The sequence below is a fragment of the Elephas maximus genome, chromosome 9, assembly GCF_024166365.1.
Source record: "Elephas maximus indicus isolate mEleMax1 chromosome 9, mEleMax1 primary haplotype, whole genome shotgun sequence".
NCBI lineage: Eukaryota > Metazoa > Chordata > Mammalia > Proboscidea > Elephantidae > Elephas > Elephas maximus.
This window is the reverse complement of record NC_064827.1, coordinates 3,607,801-3,629,791: the sequence shown is the minus strand read 5'-3', so window position 1 is coordinate 3,629,791 and position 21,991 is coordinate 3,607,801. Positions and strand designations below refer to the sequence as shown.

Here is a 21,991-nt window from a genome sequence, read left to right as displayed (position 1 = left end):
GGTCAGAGAAAAAAATAAATATGGAAAGAAATAATGCCTCCAGACTCCCAAATTAGATGAAAGATATAAATTTGCAGATTCGAGAAACTCAGAGAACCCCAAACAAGACAAATTCACAGAAAACCACGTCTAGGCTCATCATAGTCAAATGGCTAAAAACCAATGATGAGAAGAAAATGTGAAAGTATCAAGAGAAAAACGAGACAGCTTGTATAAGAGAAGAGCAATTTAGATATCCTCAGACTTCTCACCAGAAACAATGGAGGCAAGAAGAGACCAAACAGCATCTTCAAAGCACTGAGACAGAAAAAAATTCTCCACCCAGAGTTCTATATTCAATGAGAAGAGCCTTCAATAATGAATACAGATGTTTTCAGTTCAAGGAAAACTCAGAAAATCTGTCCCAAGCAGACCTACAACACAAGAAATGCTAAAGGAGTTTCTCCAGGCAGAGGGAAAATTATGCCAGAAGGAAATCTGAATCTTCAGGAATGAATGAAGAACATCCAAAACCTAACCCAGTGCTGTTGAGTGGATTCCGAGTCATAGCGACCCTGTAGGACAGAGTAGAACTGCCCCATAGAGTTTCCAAGGAGCGCCTGGCGGATTTGAACTGCCGGCCCTTTGGTTAGCAGCTGTAGCACTTAACCACTATGCCACCAGGGTTCCCTTCTTATACATAGTTCAGTTAAAAGGCAGAGACTATCAGAATGGATAAAAAGAAAGCAAGACTTGACTATATATTGTCTATAGGGGAAGCACTATAAAGACAAACTTAAAGTAAATGCATGAAATAAATAACATGCAAACAGTAAGAATAAGAAGTTGGAGTAGTTTTGTTCATATCAGATAAAATAGATGTCAAGACACAGAGCATTGTCAAAGATAGGACAGATATTTCATTTAGATAAAGAGGCCAACTCACCAGGAAGACAAGAAAATCATAAATGTGTGGGTGCCTAATAAGAGTTGTACACTATATGAAATGTTGACAGAAATAAAGAATGAAGCAGAAAATTCCACAATAGTAATGAAAGATTTTAACAGCCCTCTCTCAGCAATTAATTGATGAGCTAGAGGAAAAATTCAATGAAAACATAGAGGATCTGGAAAACACCACTGGTCACCTTGATACCATTAATATGTATAAAACACTACATTGAACAACTGAAAAAGACACTTTTTTTTTCCATAGGCACATGGTCTGCTTACCAAGAAAGACCATACTCTGAGTCATGCAACAAATATAATAAATTTAAGAAAATTGAAGCCATATAGAATATATTCTCTGACTAAAGAGGTTAGAAATCAGTAACAGTAAGATATCTAGGAAGCCTCCAACATGGGCATTAACAGCATGTTTCTAAATAATCCATGGTCAAAAAAGGAACCACAGTGGAAATTAAAAAATATTTCAAATTAAATGATAAAGAAAATACAACATAGCAAAATTTATGAGATGCAGTCAAAGCAGTGTTTAGAGGGAAATTTATAGCTTTAAAATGTTTGTATCAAAAATGAATAAAGGTCTAAAATCTACCTTAGGAACTAGAAGAAGAGAAAAGCCAACCTAAAGTAAGTACAAAGAAGAAAACAAAGGTAAGAAAAGAATTCAAAGAGATAGGAAATCAACCACAAAAAAAATGAAATAAAAAACAGAAAAATTTAACAAACCAAAAGCTGATTTTTTAAAAATACAAAATAACTGCCAAAACCCTACCTAGACTGACCACGAAAAGAGAAAGAACGCAAATCATCAATATCAAGAATGAAAGAGGGCTTGTTATCACTGACCTTACAGACATCAAGAAGATAATGAGTGTACATCAACAAATCTGACAACTTTTATAAAAAGACAAATTCCTTAAAAAATACAACTTACCAAAATTTATACTAGATGAAAGAAAAAATTTGAATATCTCCATATCTATTTTAAAAACGAATTTTTATGGAAAAACAAACGTTCCCACCAACAAAACTCCAGGCCTAGAGAGTTTAACTGGCGAATTACATCAAACATTCAAAGGAGTAACTTCAAATTTACACAAACCTTTTTCAGAAAACAGAGAAGGGAAAACTTCCCAACTTGTTTTATGATGCCAGCATAATAGTAATACCAAAACAAAGACATTACAAGAAAAGAAAAAAAAAAAAACACTACAGACTAATCCCTCATGAATATAGACACAAAAATCCTTAACAAAATATTAGCAACGAATCTGGCAATATATAAAAAGGATACTACGTTATGTCCAAGTACGGTTTATTTCAGGAATGTGCAGTTGGTTTAACATTTGAAAATCAATCAATTTAATTACCATATTAACAGGATAAAGGAGAAACACCACATGATCATTTCAATAGATGCAGAAAAAGTATTTGACAAAATTCAATATCCAATTATAATAAAATTAAGAGTAGAAAAGAATTATAAACGGTAATACTTCAAATCTATAGCTAACGTCTTACTTAATGGCGTGGAATGCCTTCCCCTAAGATTGGGAACAAGGCAAGGATTCCTGTTGTCATCACTTCCATTCAACATTTTAATGGAGGTTCTAATCATTGGAAAAGGCAGACAAAGAAATAAAAGGCATAGAGATTTAAGAAGCAGCAGCAAATCGGTCTCTACCTGCAGGTGAAATGACTGCTTGCCTGAAAAAATTCTTAAAAAAAGAAAAAATTTTCTTTTTAAAAAAGAGGTCTATAAAACAACTACTAGAATTAATAAGTGAATTTAGCAAAGTAGCAGGACACTAGGTTAATTAATATACAGAAAACAGCCATAATTTTATACACTAATAACAATTAGAAAATGAAATCTTAAAAATTCTATTTACAATAATGCCAAAAATAAATAAATAAAGGGATGAATTTAACCAAAAAACATGTGATGCCTTCTTACTGAAATCTACGAAACATTGCTGAGAGAGGCTAAAGATGGCTTTCATTTCCTTAACTAAACGGAAAATAAGTAAATAAACGCTAAGTAAATACCCTGCTCATGTATCAGACGACTGTAGCATTGTTGGGACGTTAACAGATCGTCTATGGACTCAGTGCAACCCAGTCAGAGTTCCAGAAGGTGTTTTGGAGAAATTCACAAGCTAATTTTAGAATCTGTATGAAAATGCAAATGACTCAAAGTAGCCAACACAATTTTCAAAAAGAACAACAAAGTTGGAGAATTAACACTGTCTAATTTCAAGATTTGCTATGAAGGTATAGTAATCAAGACAGTGAGATATTTGCAAAAGGGTGCACATATGAATTAATGAAATCTAATAGAGTCCAGAAAAATTCACATACAAACATGGTAAACTGATTTTCAACAAAGGTGCAAAGGCAACTCAGAGGGGAAAGGAAAGTCTTTTCAACAAATGTTGCTGCTACAGTGGGGTGTTCTTACAGGGGAAAAAATGAACGTCCACCCTTACCTCACACCATGTATAAAAATAAACTCAAAATGGGCCATGGAGCAAAATGCAAAAGCTAAAATTATGAAACTTCTAGAAGAAAATGTGGGAGAAAATCTTCATAACCTTGGAGCAAAGATTTCTTAGATCTAATGCAAAAAACACAAATCATAAAATATAAACAGATCTATAAAAGACACCGTTAAGGAAACAAAAATAAAAGGCAAAGAATGGCAGAAAATATTCAAAATACATATACCTGCCAGAATATATAAACAGCATTTACAACTCAATAAGAAGTCAATTCAATTTTTTTAATGGGCAAAATGTGTGAACAGATGCTTCGCAAAGGAAAATACACAGTTGGTGTCACTGGGTGTCAGGGACTGCGATGGAGCAGGAAGAATGGCCGTGAAGAGGCTGCCGCAGAGGCGCGTGGAGGCTCGGGCTGCTCCTCGTGAAGCCCCAGGTGTGGCTGTACCTAGCCGGGGGCCGTTCTTGGTGGGAGCAGAGCCCTGGGCATTTGGAGATGGGGCCAGTGGAGGATGAGAGTGCAGAGGGGAGGTACCAGGAGAGGGCACCGCAGAAGCCACAGGGGCCAGAAGAAAGGGGTCCCTGTGTTTGATCAGAAGGCGCCTGGCCAACGCTTTGTATTACAGGAGGGGAAACTGAATCCCACAGATGGAAAGAGACCCGCTGTAACAGTTAAGGTTGTGTGTCAAGTTGGCTGGGCCATGGTCCTCAGTGACTTGATAGTCGTATGATGGTGTGATCACTTCCATGACGAGATTTGATATTATGTGATCACCTCTGTGATGGGATCTGCTGTGAGTAGTCACTGAGTTGAAAGGGAGTTTCCTTGGGGCTGTGGCCTCCATCGAATATAAGTGGACATTCTGGCAAGGCTTGTGGCTTTTGCTCGTTCTGGATCCTGCAGCTGCCTCCTGTCCATCTCATCTCCAGTTCTTGGGACTTGAGCTACCAGCTCACCCATGATCTTATCCCCTGATCTTTGAGATTCACAGACCGTCACAGCCTGTAAACAAGAACCCTACTCTTCAACCAGCCTCTGTGGCTGGGTGCATGAGGAGAACCCTGACCAGAGGACTTGGGACGTTCCAGCCTCTACAACCACAGGAGCCATTTCCTTGATATAAATCTCTCTCTATATATATTTATATGCTCTACTGGTTTTGCTTCTCTAGAGAACCTAGCCTAAGACACTTGCCTAGGCCTAGAATTTTGCCAACAACAAGATTGAACTTGGAAACATATTTCTCCCCAGAGCATCCCGACAAGAACTCAATCTGGCCTATACCTTGATTTCAGCCTTACGATACCCTGAGCAGAGAACCCTGCCATGCCATGCCAGCCTTCTGACCTACAGAAACTGTGAGATAATAGTTGGGCATTAATTTAATCCATTAAGTTTGTGGTCACTTGTTATGCAGCAATAGGAAACGAATACACGCTTCTATTTCTTGGAAGTGTTTGCGTACAAATACTATTATTTCTCCCTTAAAAGTTTGGTCAGATACACTAGTGAAGTGGCTCACACAGGGAATGAACCCCATCGCTGACGTCATCTAAATAAAACCAGGGAGTGGCGGCTCAGGCAGGAAGGAGGCTCTCACCCCTGGCATTGTGGTACCATCTGACTGTCTTGTCTCCCCTTCCTCTCTCCTGATGCCTGGCTGTCCCCCCAGGATGCTGAGTGCCCACCCCAGAGACCAAGTCTTGCCAGAGCGGGCATGTCCCCAAGTAGAAGCAGGCAGTCCACAGAGGAGGACAGTGCTGCTGGCCCAGAGGCCAGGCCCCTCACGGGCTTCCTGAGTACTCAGAGCAGACTGGCTACTCCCTGGACTCCAGATCTCATCTCTTCCCTGCCTAGCCAGCACCCTCACAGGCTGGCCCCCAAGAAAGCTTTGTTTAAGCAGAGGGAAGGTGCACTAGGTAACCGGCAGACAAACATGCCAGCTCCAGCGGGGCTCCTCAGCTCTTGCCCAAGGACGTCTGTGTGTCCACCTGCTCTGTGAACATGTCAGTTGTGCAAAGCCCGCTGGCTAGGTTCAGCTTTCCAAGTCCCAGCACTGAGCCCAGATGAGTCCCTTCAGCGAGGGTGGGGGTGTGGTCCAGGGCACAACCAAAGGAAGGAGGGACCATCAGGATTGCGGCTGAGGCAGTGCTGCCCCGAAGCACATCTCCAGAATCCTGCCCTCTGAGTGCTCGCCACTGGGACACGGGCACTGGACCATCTGGTAGGAAAGAGGCTCTGGGGAAGGCCTCTGACCGGCCCTCCTGGCCAGCCTTCCATGGGCCCTGGAAGTGCCTGCGTCCCACCTAAACTTCATCTCAGTGCCTGTGGATTGCCAGGAAGTCCCTGGTGGTTCCTCCTAAATAGCAGGTCTGGTATATAGGTCCCTGAGGGTGCAAACGGAGCCCTGGTGGCTCAGTGGTTAAGAGCTCGGCTGCTAACCAAAAGGTCGGCAGTTCAAATCTACCAGCTGTTCCTTGGAAACCCCATAGGGCAGTTCTACTCTCTCCTGTAGGGTCACTATGAATCAGGATTGCCACTTGAGGGCAATCGGTTGGTTGGTGGTGCAAACAGTTTGTGCTCAGCTACTAACTGAAAGGTTGGCGGTTCCAACTCACCCAGCAGCACCGTGGAAGAAAGTCCTGGCAATCTGCTTCCATAAAAATCACAGCCAAGAAAACTCTGTAGCGGAGTTCTGCTCTGCAGCACATGGGGTCGCCATGAGTCAGAATCCACTGGACAGCAATGACTTCGGGTGTTTTGGAACAGAGCTGTCAGAGTTATCAGTTTTTTGTCCGCTCCTCTTGGAAACGGATGTGTTTTGTTTTGTTTTGCCTCTTTTTTTCTAGATTAACATCCTTCACTGGGGCAGTTACTGTCCTTTGGTTCTTTTCAGGTCTTTGTTCTCCAGCTGCACCAGGGAATTGATAAGGGTCGGGCAGGTGAAGCCCCAGACCTCCGCAGTCTGTCCCCCACATGTACACTTGAGGGCTAGGGGAGCCCCTGTTTAACAGAGAGGGCAGCTGTAGGCCATGGACCCAGCGGGTGAGAGCAGGGGTCTGGGTCCAGGGGGCCCGGGCTCTAAGTCAGCCTCAGCCACTCCCAGGCCCTGCGACCTTGAGCCAGAGATCCCCTCCCTCTGCCTCAGTTTCCTTGGATGTAAAATGAGGCTACAGCAGTGGCCCCTCACAGGGTGAAGAAGCAGTGGGAAGGGCTGAGGAGGGCGCAGCCCAGGCCTGGCCCCACACCCACTGCTCAGCACATGGCTGCTCTTCTGCCATCTGTCTGCACCCCTGACGGCTCTGGGTACCCGGCTGGAATTCAGAAGCAGGCCTCTGTCCCAGGAGCGGAAACCAGCAAGATCCAAGCTGGCCTAAACCTAGCGAGCAACTCAAGAGAGTGGGAGGCACACAAGCTCTGGAAACCCAGGGAACCATCACTTTGCGCAACCTCGGGCAAGGCACTCAGCATTTCTGAGACTTGGTTTCCTCCCTTAAAGAAGGCAGAAGCAGAGAAGATTAAATATAGATTAGCGAGAACGATCACACGCGTGTGCACACACACACACGCACGCACAGTCCCCAACACCGGGTCTGTGCCAGGTGGTTATAAAGGCAGCCCTCCTTATCTCTCCTCAAGCCTAATACTCACAGGTCATCCCAGCTATTCCTACCTTGTCCCCAGTCTCTCTCGAAACAAATTCTCCACCCAATTCACGCTTCTCCGTGGGCTCCCCCACTCCCCTAAGCTGACCTGTCGGTGGGGTCACTCATGGGACCCCTCATGGTTCAGGACCCACCTTCGGTCCTCCTAGGGTCCCCTCTAGGCCACTGTCCACAGAGGAGCCACTGGAGCTGTCCACATACAAACCAGAGCCAGGCCCTTCCTTACCTGAAGCCTGCAGCAGCTTCCTCTCTGTGAGGACCAGGTCTGGCCCGCCAGGGTCTCCAGCCCACAGCCTACATCCACAGCAGGCTGCTGCCGGGAGAGCAGGCCGGGGAGAGCGCAGAAGGACCCGAGAAGGGATGGGGGCAAGGCCAAGCCTGTGGCTGTGCCACAGGAAAGAGCAGGTTCTGTAGCCTCAGAGGGCTGACCTGGAGGCTTTGCTGACGGGTTGGATGGGAGACTTGAGAGAAGCCAGGGTGCCAGGCCTGGCTCCCAGGCTTGTGGCCTGAGCATCAGGAGAAGCGTAATTGCCCCCTTCTGGGACGGGGGAAGAATGCGGCAGGAGGCTGGTTTGGCTGGAGCACAGCATAAGGAGCTGTGTGGTGGACAAGTCGGCCACAGTTAGACAGCAAGGGGAGATGTGAGCTGGAAGCTGGACGGGAGCCTGGAGTCAGGAAAGAGACTTCGCCAGATGGAGACTCGGGGAGCATGCAGGCGGTCCACCCTCATCTGTCAGTTTGTCACACTGTGGTGGCTTGCGTGTTGCTGTGATGCTGGAAGCTAGGCCACCGGTGTTCAAATACGAGCAGAGTCACCCACGGGGGACAGGTTTCAGCAGAGCTTCCAGACTAAGACAGACTAGGAAGGAAGGCCTGGTGATCTATGTCTGAAAACCACCTACTTCTGAAAACTAGCCAACGAAAGCCCTGCGCAGGGGTGGGAGGAGTGGGAGGGAGAGCTTGTGCTTAGGGGGTATTGAGTTCACATCCTGTCGGAGTTTACGGAGGCGGGATAATCTGGAAAAGGTAGCGAGAACGGTTGCACAACATGAAGAGTGTCATCAGTGTCCTGAATTGTATGTGTAGAGATGGCTGGATTGCCCAGCGTTTTGTTGTGTACATTTGTACCACGGTAACAACAACAACAAAAAACCCTACAGAGCACAGTGGAACGCTGCCCGATACAATGCTGGAAGATGAGCTCCTAGTTTGCAAGGCTCTCGAAACACACGGTGGCTGCAACCCCGGATTCGAGCTTGCCAGTGGTCGTGAGATGGCGCAGGGCCTGGCAGCATTGTCTTTTGTTGAACATGGGGTCTCCACGAGTCGGAGCGGACTCGACGGCTGCTACCAACTCCTGTAAGACTTCATGTTGACATCTCTGAAGACCCTATTTCCAAACAGCGTCACACTCGCAGCTAGGTTAGGACTTCGATACATCTTTCCAGGGGACAGACTTCAATCCATGACAGCTCTCCAGAAGTTCTTGTCACTCATGAGATTCCGTTTAACAGAGGAAGTCAGCTGGGCCACAGAGGGTCTGGGCCGGGGGGCTGTGGGGGCTCACTCCCGAGAGGGTCAAGGCTGGGGGTGTGGAGGGCTCTGGCACCGGTGGCTGGACCACTCGCTGGGTGCAGGGCCCCATCCATTTGCTGGAAATACGCAGAGAGGAGAGAGGAGAGTTAGTGCCGTTGCCTTAGCAACGGCTTTGTCACATTTCACTGAGGCGCGGTCACAGAAGGAGGCTTGTCTTAAAGGAACACGAGGCATATTGATCTGCTGGTGTCCTGGGGAGCCTGGATGAAAGGAAGTTCCTTTGCAGAGCTTGCTGGCCGGGTCCCAGTGTGAAGACAGCAGAAGAGGTGGATGAGTGGGGTATGCCAGGGTCTACTGTGTTAGCTGACAAGGAAAGCAGGGCCACCAGGCCCCTGCCTCTGGGCCCCACCTCAGCTGAGATTCCAGGGGCTGGCGGGGGAGAGTTGGGCAGCTGCCCAGAGCCACCCAAAGCCCTGAGACCCACACGGGAATCACTCACTGCCCTGCGGCTCTTCAGCTGTCAGGATAAGAAGGAAGACCAGAATCTGGATTTGTCAGGAGTGAGGCGGTGGCATTGCCGGCATGACCACACTGGGCCTGGATTTCAGCCAAGCAGGGGTGAGCCCCATAAGAACTCAGAGAAGCCCTGCAGGACAGGGGAACATCGAGTCCACTCCCCTCCCAGACAAGGGCCAAATAACAAGGGCGTCTTGGGTGCAGGGATGGATAAAAGTATTAGAAATCCTGTAGTCACCTAGCGCTGCTGTAACAGAAACGCCACAGGTGGATGCCTTCAAAACAGAGACTTATTCTCTCACAGCCTAGGAGGCTAGAAGTCCAAATTCAGGTCACCAGCTCCAGGGGAAGGCTTCCTCTCTGTTGGCTCTGGGGGAAGGTCCTTGTCATCAATCTTCCCCTGGTCTAGGAGTTTCTCAGTGCAGGGACCCCAGGTCCAAAGGACACGGTCTGCTTCTGGCTCTTCTTGCTTGGTGGTAGGAGGTCCTCCGTCTCTCTACTCGCTTCTCTCTTTTCTATCTCAAAAGAGATTGACTCAAAATACAACCTAATCCTGTAGATTGAGTCCTGCCTCACTAACATAACTGCCTCTAATCCTGCCTCATCAACATCATAGAGGTAGGGTTTACAGCACAGAAGAAAATCACATCAGAGGACAACCACGCAATCCTCGGAATCATGGCCCAGCCAATCCAATGCACGTTTTGGGGGGACACGATTCAATCCATAACAAATCCTGACAATATAAAATTAATACAAGCAAAAAAAAAAAATTTTTTTTTTTTTTTTTATAGAAGGGAAAGAGAAAGTCAGAGAAGCTGAAAACTGCCTAGCCTTTCAAAACAGGAAGTTCTTGGATGTGGTCGAAAACTGAGACTTAAAAAGGTAAAAAAAAAAGTCTGACTCTAAATGGCTGATAGTTTCTGTAAACTTTTTGTTCTCAATCTTAAAAGGTTCTTCTAGGAAATCAGATCTTGCCGCATGCCAGGCAGGGTCCTAGAGGCTCTATGGGATGTAGCTCATTCCCACCTCCAAGCTGTGCGTTGGGCTGGGGCTGCTCTCAGGGGCTCCACTCCCAGGAAGTAACTGGGGCACAGAGAGGTTCACCCACGTAAGCTCACAACAGCTCGAAAGCAGCAGGGCCAAGATTCGAACCCAGGCTGTCAGGCTTAGAAGTCTTGATCTCATGCTTCTACGTCGTACGTCCTCTGAAAATGTGCACAAAGACGTGTCTGCCTTGTGACCACCCCATGTCAATGCTGGATGTTCTCAGCAGTGGGGTCTTTTTGTTACTTTCTTCTTTGTATTTTATTTATTAAAAAGCAATAATGAGCCACCAGCCCTCTGTCCGTTTGTCAGACTGTAGTGCTTTGCCTCTTGCTGTGATGCTGGAAGCTCTGTCACCAGTATTTCAAATACCAGCAGGCTTGGTGGGTAGGTTTCAGCGGAGCTTTCCAGGCACACGAGGAAGAAAGGCCTGGAGATCTACTTCTGAAAATTAGCCAATGAAAATCCCAAAGGATCACAATGGAACCTTATCTGTAGGTTGGAAGGCACTCAGAATAACACAGTGAGTGCAACAATGGACTTGGGCAGACACCAACAGCCGGGAAGATGGCCTGGGACCGAGGACTTGGGCAGACACCAACAGCCGGGAAGACGGCCTGGGACCGAGGATTTGGGCAGACACCAACAGCTGGGAAGACGGCCTGGGACCGAGCAACGTTCTATTCTGTTGAACGAGGGGCCGCCGTGAGCCGGAGTTGACTAGACAGCGGCTAACAGCGGCCGCACCGTAATGAGCATGTGTAATTTTTAAAAATAAAACCAATTCTTGCCAAAATTGGATCCTAGGCTCAGTCCACCTGAGAAACCAAACCCAAAAGCCAGGTTCGCGTGTGGCACACCTTCCCACGCCTGTCTCTCCTCTGTCATCCATGGATATCCCAGCCCCCTCCCAGTACGGAGGTGAGACTTTGGGTGAACGCCCACTGAGCCGAAGGGGCTAAAGCCCTCTCACAGCCCGCCTTGAAGGTCTTCTGTGCTTACAAACTGTCACTGCACATCCCTGCACTGGGTCCCAAGCGACAGGCAGTTCCGGCGTCCTTCATTCCCACTTCCCATTCTACAGATGTGGTAACTGAGGCTCAGGAGCCACGACTAGAGACACCAGCCCCTCCAGCTCCAAACACCTGCTCTCTCCATCCCCTTCCTGCCTCTCTCAGAGATCACGGATGCCAAGAGGCCAAGGGGTCGTACGAACAGCTGTCTTTCTTTAGACGACACCAACACTTCAGGTGGGTAACGAGCGGCAGGCAGGGAGGAAAGGATCACTGCACACCACGCTTTTCCTCCCCTGAAGCTGACTTCAGACTCCCAGCATCCACTCTGCCTGCCCGACTCCATCAGGAGCTCTGTCTGCTTAGATACCTCCAGGCCCGGAGGCCCCCTCCTACCGAAAGACCCACCCCATCCTCACTCCAGCCCCCGCTCCCCATACGTGCCCCCGATTGCAGGCCTGCCCTCTGGGGCTCAGAGACCAGAGTTGCTCCATGGCGTAGACTCTCAGAGTGAAGACCCCCGTCCTCTTTCCTCTGAGGACATGTGGGCAGTGGGTGTCCCTTGAGAGCAGGTGGCATGGTGACAGGGCAGGAGCTCTCTGGCTGACCATGCTTAGCTCCCCCACAACGGGGGCTCCAGTTCCTCCATCTGAGAAGTAAGAAGCTGGACCAGATGCCTCTCGCAGCTCTGTCTGCTCTGACTGTTGGGTCTGGAGCCTCTGACTGACAGGTCCGTTCTTTCTAGAGCTTGTTTTCCAGATGAAGAGTAAACAATGGAAGCTGACATGGAGACGCTTCTAAGTACTTACTGCAATCTTGTCTCCTCAGAAAACAGAGGCTTTTGGGGACTTCAAGAAAATGGGGGATTTAAATGGAAAATGGGGCCCCCAAGCAAGCTCCCTGAAGCCTACTCCTCAGATCTCAAGTTTGAGTGCCTGTGGAAGGAGGTGGAAGGTGAGGGTGCAGAGAGAGGAAGGAGAAGCCCATTTCCACGCCAGCTGGAGGGTGACTGTAACGGATTGAATCATGTTCCGCAAAAATATGTACCAATTTGGCTGGGCCATGCTCCCGGTATCGTGTGGTTGTCCTCCATTTTGTGGTTGTCATTTTATATTGAGAGGACTAGGGTGGGATTGTCACACCACCCTTAGGCAGGTCACCTCCCTAATGCAAGCAAAAGAGTTTCCCTGGGGTGTGGCCTCTACCACCTTTTATCTCTCAAGAGATAAAAGGAAAGGGAAGGTAGCAGAGAGTGGGGGGCCTCATACCATCAAGAAAGCAGCACCAGAAGCAGAGCACGTCCTTTGGACACGCGTCCCTGTGCCAGAGAAGCTCCTCGACCAGGGGAAGATTGAGGACAAGGACCTTCCCCCAGAGCTGACAGAGAGAGAAAGCCTTCTCCTGGAGCTGACGCCGTGAATTTGGACTTGTAACCTACTAGACTGTGAGAGGATAAATTTCTCTTTGTTAAAGCCACCCACTTGCGGTATTTCTGTTACGGCGGCACTAGGCGACTAAGGCAGTGACCTCCAGGGTTGCAGCGTCTGGAGCCAGGACGCTGGCACGAGAGAGTTCCTGACTCAGGCAAGTTGCCTTGGGTAGGCGAAGCCGGGGCCTCCACGTCCATCACACGCTTACACACATCCCCTGCACTGTGTCCATCACACCCGTACACACATCCCCTGCATGTCCATCACACCCGTACACACATCCCCTGCACGTCCATCACACCCATTCACACATCCCCTGCACGTCCATCACATGCGTGCACACTTCCCCTGCTCGTCCACCATACATGTGCACACATCCCCTGCACGTCCATCACACGTGTGCACACATCCCCTGCACCACGCCCATCACATGCGTGCACACATCCCCTGCACACGGACAGGGACATTCTCAGGCATGTGGGTATCCTCCACATGCTCACAGGTATACCAGAATCTAGGACAGACCCTCCCCCACACGCCCTGCCGGGGACAGAAGCCCTGTCCCTAATGTCTGAGCCCACTTCAGCCACGGAGGGGACAGCGGCATACCAGTCCCCGGCACAGGAAAATCACAGCCTTCAAGCCAGATGACTGCGTCCCAGCTCTGCCCCACCCCCATCTTGTTCCTGGAAGCATCCTGGTTCCGAGCCTCTTTACCTCTCGAAGGATCTACCTCTTGGAGGCACCAAGTCTTTCCACCCCAGATCCCAGCTGCCTACCGTCTCCCCACCTACCCACTGGGCGCGGCCACTCCCTTCCTCTGGCAAGCCTCGCCTGCAGTCCCAGCGCTGGTACCCCTCTATCTGGTCCCAGGCACCTGGAGCCCACCACGGCCAAGGCCAGCCAGGATGGAGTTTTCTCCCAGTTAAATTTCCCCCGCCTCGTTGATGTCACATCCTGTCCCAGCCTGCCTCCCCGCTGGCCGCCGCCGCCCTGCCCCTCCCGCGCGTGAGCGTGGCGCGTGGGTCCCTCTGCGCACCCCCGTCCCCGCCCCTCCCGAGCAAACTTTTGGCACCCACCGCGGCCGCGAGCGCGCCTTGGTGCGGGGCGGGCGCGTCGCCTGGGCCCGTGCGCGGCGCGGGGAGCGGCAGCCGGGAGGGGCGGCCCCGCGGGGAGACGGCGCGACGCGGCGGGCGGATAAAAATGCGGCGCGGAGCCTCCGCCCGGCAGATCCCGCGCGCCGCCGGCTCGGGCTGCTGAGCGCCAGGACACGCGCAGCGACGCGACCGGGAGCTGCCCGCCAGCCGAGCGTCCGCGCAGCCGCCGCCACACCGCGGGCCCCGCATGCCAGGACGTTGGAGGTGGCCGCGAGACATGCCGCCGGCCCGGAAGCTCCTCAGCCTCCTGCTCCTCATCCTGATGGGCACCGAACTCACTCAAGTACGTGCATCCAACGCCATTTTCCTCCCTGCGAGTGGCGCCGGGCCGGCCCTCGGGAGCCAAGTCAGGGAGCGGCTCCGTGCGCGCGCGCGCCCCCGCGCCCCCTGCCCCGAGGCAGGACCTGGGGGACCGAGGGGTACAGAGAGCCCGAGGCCGGGGCCGCGCCCCCCCGGCCTCCCAGCCTTGGCCCAGCGCTGCTGAGCCGCCGCCCCTCTGCCTAGGACCCTCTAGTCCCACTCCCTGCCGAGAAGTTCAGAGGGCAACACGAGGGGTTCCTGTGACTGTTATTGTCATCTGAAGGGGTGATGGAGAGCGCGATGGCCAAGCCCCTTGCAATTTCACAGATAGACCAACCGACCCAACTCCCTTCATCCCACGGCCCTTCCATGGCCAACCCCCACTGGGCACAGCTGCCCTGGCGGCTCTATGAAGCTGTTGACCAGGTGGGGGATTGTGGAGACCCGGCAGGGGTGCATGGGCGCATGGTGGGCTCAGTGTGGAGGGCTTGAGGTTGTTTCCACATGCTCAGTGTGAAGTGTGAGTGACATGCAGGGCGTATGTGCGGGGACCGCGGGTGTCTCCAGCCAAGCTCGTCATCCCTGAACAATGTACTCATAGAGAGCCAGTCTCTCCATCTTAAAATGCATCTGGGACCAGGCAGGTCTAGGGGGAGGAGGAGAAGCCACATTTGTGCAATGGGCTGGGAGTGTTTCTTTGGCACCAGGGTGCTTGGAAGAGCCTGCCAGCTTCGGAGCCAGGCTGCTTGGGAGTGACATTAAAATGTCCTCTCCAATGGCGCCAGTGTGCCATGCTCTGAGCTGAGAGACTGTGGCCTTTGGAGTTGCAGATCCAGGAGGAGAAAGGGCAGCCAGCACTTGGGGCCCCAGCTGCCCCTGACCCTCCCTCCCTCCTTCCCTCCCTCCTCCCTGCTTACCTCCCTCTCCGGATAAAAGAGGAAACAAAGGAGAGAAGAAGAGGGGGTGAGGGAGCAAGAGGAAGATCAAAGAAGAGAAAACTCTGGGGCAGGCTTCCCTTGTTTTGTCCTGAAGCCCTTGCTGGCTCCCTGGCTCAGCCCCAGGAGCACAGCCCAAGCCCCGGTGTCTGGGAGGGGCTTTGTTGACCCTCAGAACCTCCTTCCGTGGCACTGCCCAGACAACTGGCCAGCCCCCTAGAGTGGTTCTGCAAGGTCTGGGGTGGGGGGTGGTCCTCTTGGCCACAGGGGAAGACTGGCTGAGGGTAGGGGCTGGGGTCCTGTGGATGGACAGACAAATGTGCACATACAGACACACATACCCCCTGGGGATGAGTGTGCATGTGCAGGAAAGGGCTGGGCAGGTCCTGATAGCGACAGCTGCTCTGCCAAGTGCTCTGCGTGGGTCTTATGTAGGCATCTCAGCCGGGCGGCACAGGCTACAGCTGCTGGTCTGGGTGGCCCTGGAAGGGGTGCCCTGAGGGCCCCTAAGCCTCAATGGCTTTCTCATTTCCAGCCACCCCTAAGCCTCCATTCCCAGACCACAAAACGCTTTCCCTCCTCTACACGTCTTTTTCAAGGGTCCCCTGTTCTTGGGAGAAACTTTTGGTTCAACTTCAAGTAGAAGGTTCGTCTGGGTGGCAAGAGTGTTTGCGCATCCAAGCCAAGGGTACTGGCCTCCTGAGTCTCAGCCAGTCCCGTTCCACACACCTGCATCCTCAGCCTCCAGCCAGGGCCTGCTGGCCACCTTCAGAACCCTGGTCAGCTCCCTGAGTTGGCAGCCCTCCCCTGGGGTGGGAGGGAGATGTTTTCTCTGCTTCCCTGGGAGGTTCTTCTTTCTGAACCCAGCAGATGGTTCCCTGAGGGAATGTGTCCCTCCCTCGAGGGATGGTCCTGCCCTCCTGCACTGGCTCTGAGGCTTTGCTCTCAGCATCTCCCCTTGGAGACCTGTGAGCCCTAATGGCCTGGGGTTTCGAGCAAAGGTTTGTATGGCTAGAACATTCCAACCAGTTCATATTTACAGAGAGTGGTTGGCTTTGGACAAGCCCCAGAGCTCCCCAGGTACCCTTGTCCCCCCAGTCAGGCCCCACTGGGTTGGTTCAGGTGACTCACCTTTAGCAGCGAAAGGGAGTGGTATGGGTGCAGGACAGGGTGGCTCTGAATCTGAGATCTACTTGGGGACACCCTTGCCCTAAAACCTTGCTTTCTTGATCCCAAAGTGAGCCAGTCCTAAGAAGCCACATGGCATGGGGTCTTGAGCAATGCTGCTCACAGCTGCAAAGAATAACACCCTGAGCCTTAGAAGGGAACAAGGACGATGACCCCATAACAAGGTACACACGGGCTTACTTGCGCTTACGAATCTCTAGTGCGCATTTCACCTGTTTTTTACCACATGAAAGATTTGGGGAAACCCGTGAGACATTATGCACCACAGATGAGTAAGTAAATACAAGTAAGCCCTTGCATACCTCGCTTACTGGTTAATCTGCCCCTGGGAGGGAAGACAAGCTCTGGGACTGAGCTGTGCTGTATCTGCCTCCCCCTGCTACCCTTGTCCTCCCCCACAGCCATAGCCCTTCACCTTTAGGGTCTTCCCAAGGCACATGGACCCAAGGTTCCAGGGCCACTGTGTTTATGGACTTGTGTGCATGCAAGTGGAGCTGCTCAGGGGCGTGCAATTTCTACCTGCACCGAGTAAGTGCTGCGTGAGGGTCAGGCAGATGGAGGTGGGAGGAGAGCATGTGACCCAACCATCTGTCCTCCCCCCAGCCTGCTTACAACAAGCTGATCAATCACAAGCCAACTACTGATTGTTGGCCTACTATGTGCAAGGCTGGTGGCCCAGGAGAGCTTTGTCCTCAGACAGAAAGATTTCACGTGGTCTTACTCCATGCTTTTCAATGAAAGGCTGCCATTTCAAGCTTCTTTGAGTGGCCAGGTGAGGTACTGAGCTTCCCAGCCAGCGTGCCGAAGGGTCAATGCGTGCCAAAGTGTCGATCTCTCAGTCTTGGGTGGTGGGGCAGGGTGGGGCCACGCCAGCTCTGAGTCCACCCTATCCTGCCTCACCTTCCATTGAGGTGGAAGCATGTCCCTGTCTGTGATGGCGTGAAAGGGCCAGCATGATGGTCAAGGTTGTGCGTTAACTTGGCTGGGGTGTGATCCTCAGTGGTTTGGCAGTTATGAGGCAATTTGGTAGCTATGTAATGATGTAATCTCCTCCATAATGAGATCTGCTATGAATAGCCAATCAACTGAAAGGGAGTTTCCTTGAGGGTGTGGCCTGTGTCCAATATGTATGCACTTTCTGCAAAGTTTGCTGGCTTTTGCTCTCTCTGGATCCTCATCTGACCTCCGGTTCTTGGGACTCGAGCTAGTGGCTTACCTGCAGATCTTGGGATTTTTCAGCCTCCACAGCCTGAGAACCAGCGGCCTGCCGTCTTACCTGCTGATCTTGGGTTTGCCATCCCCTGCAGCTACGTGAGTCAGAAGAAGCCTCCAGCCTGATCCACAGACTTGGGACTTCCCAGCCTCTATAGCTGTGTGAGCCATTTCCCTAAAATGAACTTCTCTTTCTCTCTCCATATATACATATAGATATGTGTGTGTATATATATATATATATATGACAGCCTAAGATAGCCAGGGAAACTGTGTAGCACTGAGCTTGAACCCAGGTGGCCTGACCCTTACCACAATTCCACCAGGACTGGCTGAGTGACTTTGAGAAGGGCCCTTAACCTCTCTGAGCCTGAACTGCCACCTTTTTAAAACAAGCAGGATTAAACTAGGTAACTCTCTAAGACATCTCCCTACTGCCAACCCTCTAGCCTATTCTTTCATCGGCTCACTCATCCTTTCCTGTGGTGAGCACATATTCCGTGGGCACCAGCTGTGGGCTCAGTTAAACCTGGGTTTGCAGTGTTGAGTGTGCCCTTGCCATGTGGCATCCGCAGTTGACGTGCTTTGTGGGGGACTCATGGCTCTGCCACGGTTCTTTGTGTACGTGGCACAGGAGCTGCCTACACCACGTGTTCTAGGATCCGTGTGCAGGCAGGGGCGAGCTCTGCCCCAGGGGCTGGAGAAAGCTTTGGAGAAGGGGTGGCGTTCAAGCTGGGTGTCAAGGTTGCATCTGAGTTCACTCATGAGCCGAGGGCAGGGGCAGGGGAAAGCTTAGGGCGGGGAGGGGAGCCTCAGACAGAGGCTGTCGCCTCGAGAGGGTCTGGGAACCTTGACTCCTGTGTCCAGTGCTCAGTAACTGTGTGCTGAGGGTACTGGATTTTAGACTGAGGTGTAGGTCTGCTCACCGGCCATGCAGACCCCAGGCCGGGAAAGGCCAGGTGGCTCGAGCTGTAAATGACCATGGACTGTCCTTGAGCACCCACTCTTGTGATGCTGTGGTTCTCTTCTCAGGCTTTATTGAGTGACTTCTGTGTGCTTGGAAACCCTGGTGGTGTACTGGTTAAGTGCTACGACTGCTAACCAAAGGGTCCGTAGTTCAAATCTGCCAGGCGCTCCTTGGAAACTCTATGGGGCAGTTCTACTCTGTCCTGTAGGGTCGCTATGAGTCGGAATCAACTCGACGGCACTGGCTTTGTTTTTTTGGTTCTGTATGCTTAAGGAGCCCTGGTGGCACTGTGGTTAAAGCACTTGGCTGCTAACCAAAAGGCAGACAGTTCAAACCCACCAGTGACTCCTCAGGAGAGAAGACCTGGCCATCTGCTGCCGTAAAGATTACAGCCTTGGCAACCCTATGGGGTAGTTTTATTCTGTCCTGTAGGGTCGCTATGAGTTGGAATAGACTCAGCAGCACACAACAACAACTGTTTGCTTGCCTGGAATTCAGTGAGCTGTTTGCTGGCCTAGATTCTCCAGCAGAGAACGGAACAGATGCCGAGCCGCTCTCTGGGAAGGGTGTCGGTGCCGTATGTGGACAAGGGAAGGTGTCACAGAGCAGACAGTGTTGACTTCACCCTCAGTGAGGCCCACAACTTCAAGTCCCTTCTCTCATCCTTGGAGTTAGCTAGTTCTGGAACTAAAGACCTCAACACACTCCTTTGAACAAATTTAACAAAAAAGAAAAAGAACACAGCTGAATTGTATAACCTGCTTAAGCCTATGCTTGGGCCAGATGACCCCACTGATGTCGGGAACAGCTGCCCCAGCCCTTCATGTCCCCCCAGCTTCTATCTCACATATGGGGTGGAGTGGTAATGCCATTATAGAATGGGATGGTGGGTGGTCTGGGCGGGATTGGAGTCTTTCCCTAAGCCAGGTTTTTCAGAATGCGTGGAATGTATTCCAGTCTTGGCATGGCTTCCAGGGTGGGCTGGATGGAGCCCCTTGGCCCCCCAGAGTGCCAGCCAGTGGTAGAGGGATGCTCAGGTCCCAGGCCTGCCTTCCTGGGCTGGAAAGCTCCGTGACACCAGGGTGCGGGGAGGAGGGGGCATTAGGCTGTAAATCCACCACACAAGGCGGCTGCTTCATCTCATAAAGCAATCTGTGTCTCGTACCACTGACTCCCGCCTTTACCAATAAAAAGAAAAGTAATTTTCTGCCTGGGGTTGTATTTATTACTAAAGTTATCAGGCCCTGTAATCAGTATTAACATCAGCATGTAAAGTAATACAAAACTAATTACTAGCTAAATGGAATTAGATGCATGGTGGCCGGGAGCCGTGCTGGCAGGGAGAGAAGCCAATACCTGCTGTGGATGGTGTTCACGGCTCCGAAACTAGTGGCCACATGGCCAGGACCACAGCAGGGCCATGGCCAGTCGGGAACGTGGCCGATCGGCACCCCAGATGGGACCAAGGTCGGGGAGGAGAAGCGGGAAGTGAAGACGCCTGGCTCTCCTTTCCTTCGGATTATTCCAAATGAGACGCTCCCCTGCAGCCGAAGGTCTGTACGAGCGACAAAGCCGACACCAGATTAGCAGATGCTGAGGGTTATTGTGTGTCAGGCTCCATCCCAAGGGCGTCATGACAGTCACAGCGACCCTGTGTTATCATCCTCGCATTTGAAACAAGCAAATGGACGCGAGAAGGTTAAGTAACCTTCCAGTGACCCAACAAGTAAGTGGCAGACCCAAGACACCATCCCAGGTCTGTCTGACACCCAAGTTCATGTTCTTGTTAAGAGAGAGAGAGAAAAAAGCAGCAGAGAAAACAGCTGGATGTGACTGAGAACCCGTAAAGGGAGGTGTCTGCTGACATGGTACTGCTCTGTCTTCTAGGCAGTGCATCCAAGAGAGCCAGGCGAGCCAGCCTTTCCTAGCAGCGTGGTTACATGCTCCACCCGCTGCTGCCCTTGACAAAGGGCACTCAGGGTGAGGGGGGAAGAGCACAGACGGGAACCAGAACCCTGAGGTGTGGTGTACTTCCCACCGCTATGGATGGAGCACCCTGGGCAGGCCCCCTCATCTCGAAGACGCAGGGATACCAGAGAGCGCTCACTCTCGGCTCCACACCTCCCTTGGCAGGTGTGAAGGGAAGTGTAGGTGGGAGCTCTGTGCCCCCTTGAATGTCCTGGCGTTGGCTTGATGACCTGAGACCCAAGAAGTAAGAAGGAGGACTTGAGGTCCTTAGCAAACATAGCCTCTCTTCTCTACGCCGTCTAAGAGCCCGTGGGTCTGTGGACATTGTTTGCCGCCCTGGCGTGACCTGCAGCACTCCGGGCAGAGAACGCCTGTTGTCCGCGTGTGGCCAGGCCTTGCTCGCAGTGTCCCGTCTGGGGAAGATTGCCCCCTGTTCTGCGTCCAGGTTAAGGCTCGGGACAGCTGTCTAAGTAACAGCTGGTGGTGGCCTCTTTGCTGTCAGTGTGCAAAAGACATGGGCTTAGCGTTCGGCTTGTTCCACAGAGACGTCCGTTTGCTCTGACTGTGGTGGCGAGAAGCGGCCTGTATGTCCCTTACGTAGAGTTCAAATCTGAAGGTCAGTACCAGAAGAGTGACTGAGCAGAGTCTAGATCGAAGAGTCCAGGTGAGAGACGGGAGATGCCGGGTTCGCGGCCCTCCGATGGTCAGGTCATATCTCTGGCCCAGAGGTTGTCACCTAGAGCAGCTCAGTTCCACGGAGAAGTTTCTGTGCCCGAGTCTTAGCAGGCCGTGTGTGGGAACCAGATGGGGAGGCAGCCCTTCTACCTACAGACTCAGGGAGCTTAAACCCCACCGCAGAGATTTCCCTTGCATGCATACTGGTCCTCGTGAGTGGTTCTGAAAAGAAAGTAATGGCCACCTGCTTCAGGTGATGCCTGGGTGTCTGGGGATGGAAGAAAGAACACATGTGGGTTGTAAATACCTTTCTCACCCCAGCATCCTGGGTGTTCAGACAACAGAGTCAGACTCAGAGAAATGGGGCAGCCGCTGCTTCCAGATCCGTGGATCGCTGTGCCCCGCTCTCCATAACATACACCCACACATGCATACACATGCCTGTGCACACACACACGCACACACAAACACATGCACACACGCGTGCACACAGGAACACATGCATACACACATGTGCACACACAGACACATGCACACACGCGTGCACACAGGAACACACACGCGCACGCACAAACATACACACATGCTTAGTCATGCACACACATGCACACACATGCACACACATGCACACACACATGTGCGCACACACACTCACACGTGTGCGCACACACTCACACATGCCCACATGCTCCTCTCCCAAAGCAGCCCCGCCTGGAGTCGTGTTCTGTTGGCACTCGAGCTTAATCAGTTGGGAGTGACAGCTGGGGAGAGGGCCTGGGCCAAGTCAGGGGTCCTGTATTCCAGAAGTAACACACGGGCTTCTAAAGCAGGTGTCTCCCCAGAGACGGCACTGACCTTGGTGGAGTTCGCCAAGAAGCTTCCGAGGCCAAGTCTAGGCTCAGCAGGAGAGGGCCCTGGTCTGTTTGCCGTGT

At 51.5% G+C, this 21,991-nt stretch overlaps 1 protein-coding gene across 1 annotated transcript in view; it reads left to right on the top strand.

Annotated features, from left to right (window-relative positions):
- The first annotated feature begins 13,764 nt into the window (after positions 1-13,764).
- The window catches only part of OLFM1 (olfactomedin 1), a 44,913-nt gene continuing 36,686 nt past the window's right edge, over positions 13,765-21,991 (top strand). Inside the window, exon 1 of the mRNA XM_049896370.1 lies at positions 13,765-14,097. Coding sequence (XP_049752327.1) covers positions 14,002-14,097 — 96 coding nt within the window. The 5' untranslated portion in view covers positions 13,765-14,001. The remainder of the gene's footprint in view (positions 14,098-21,991) is intronic.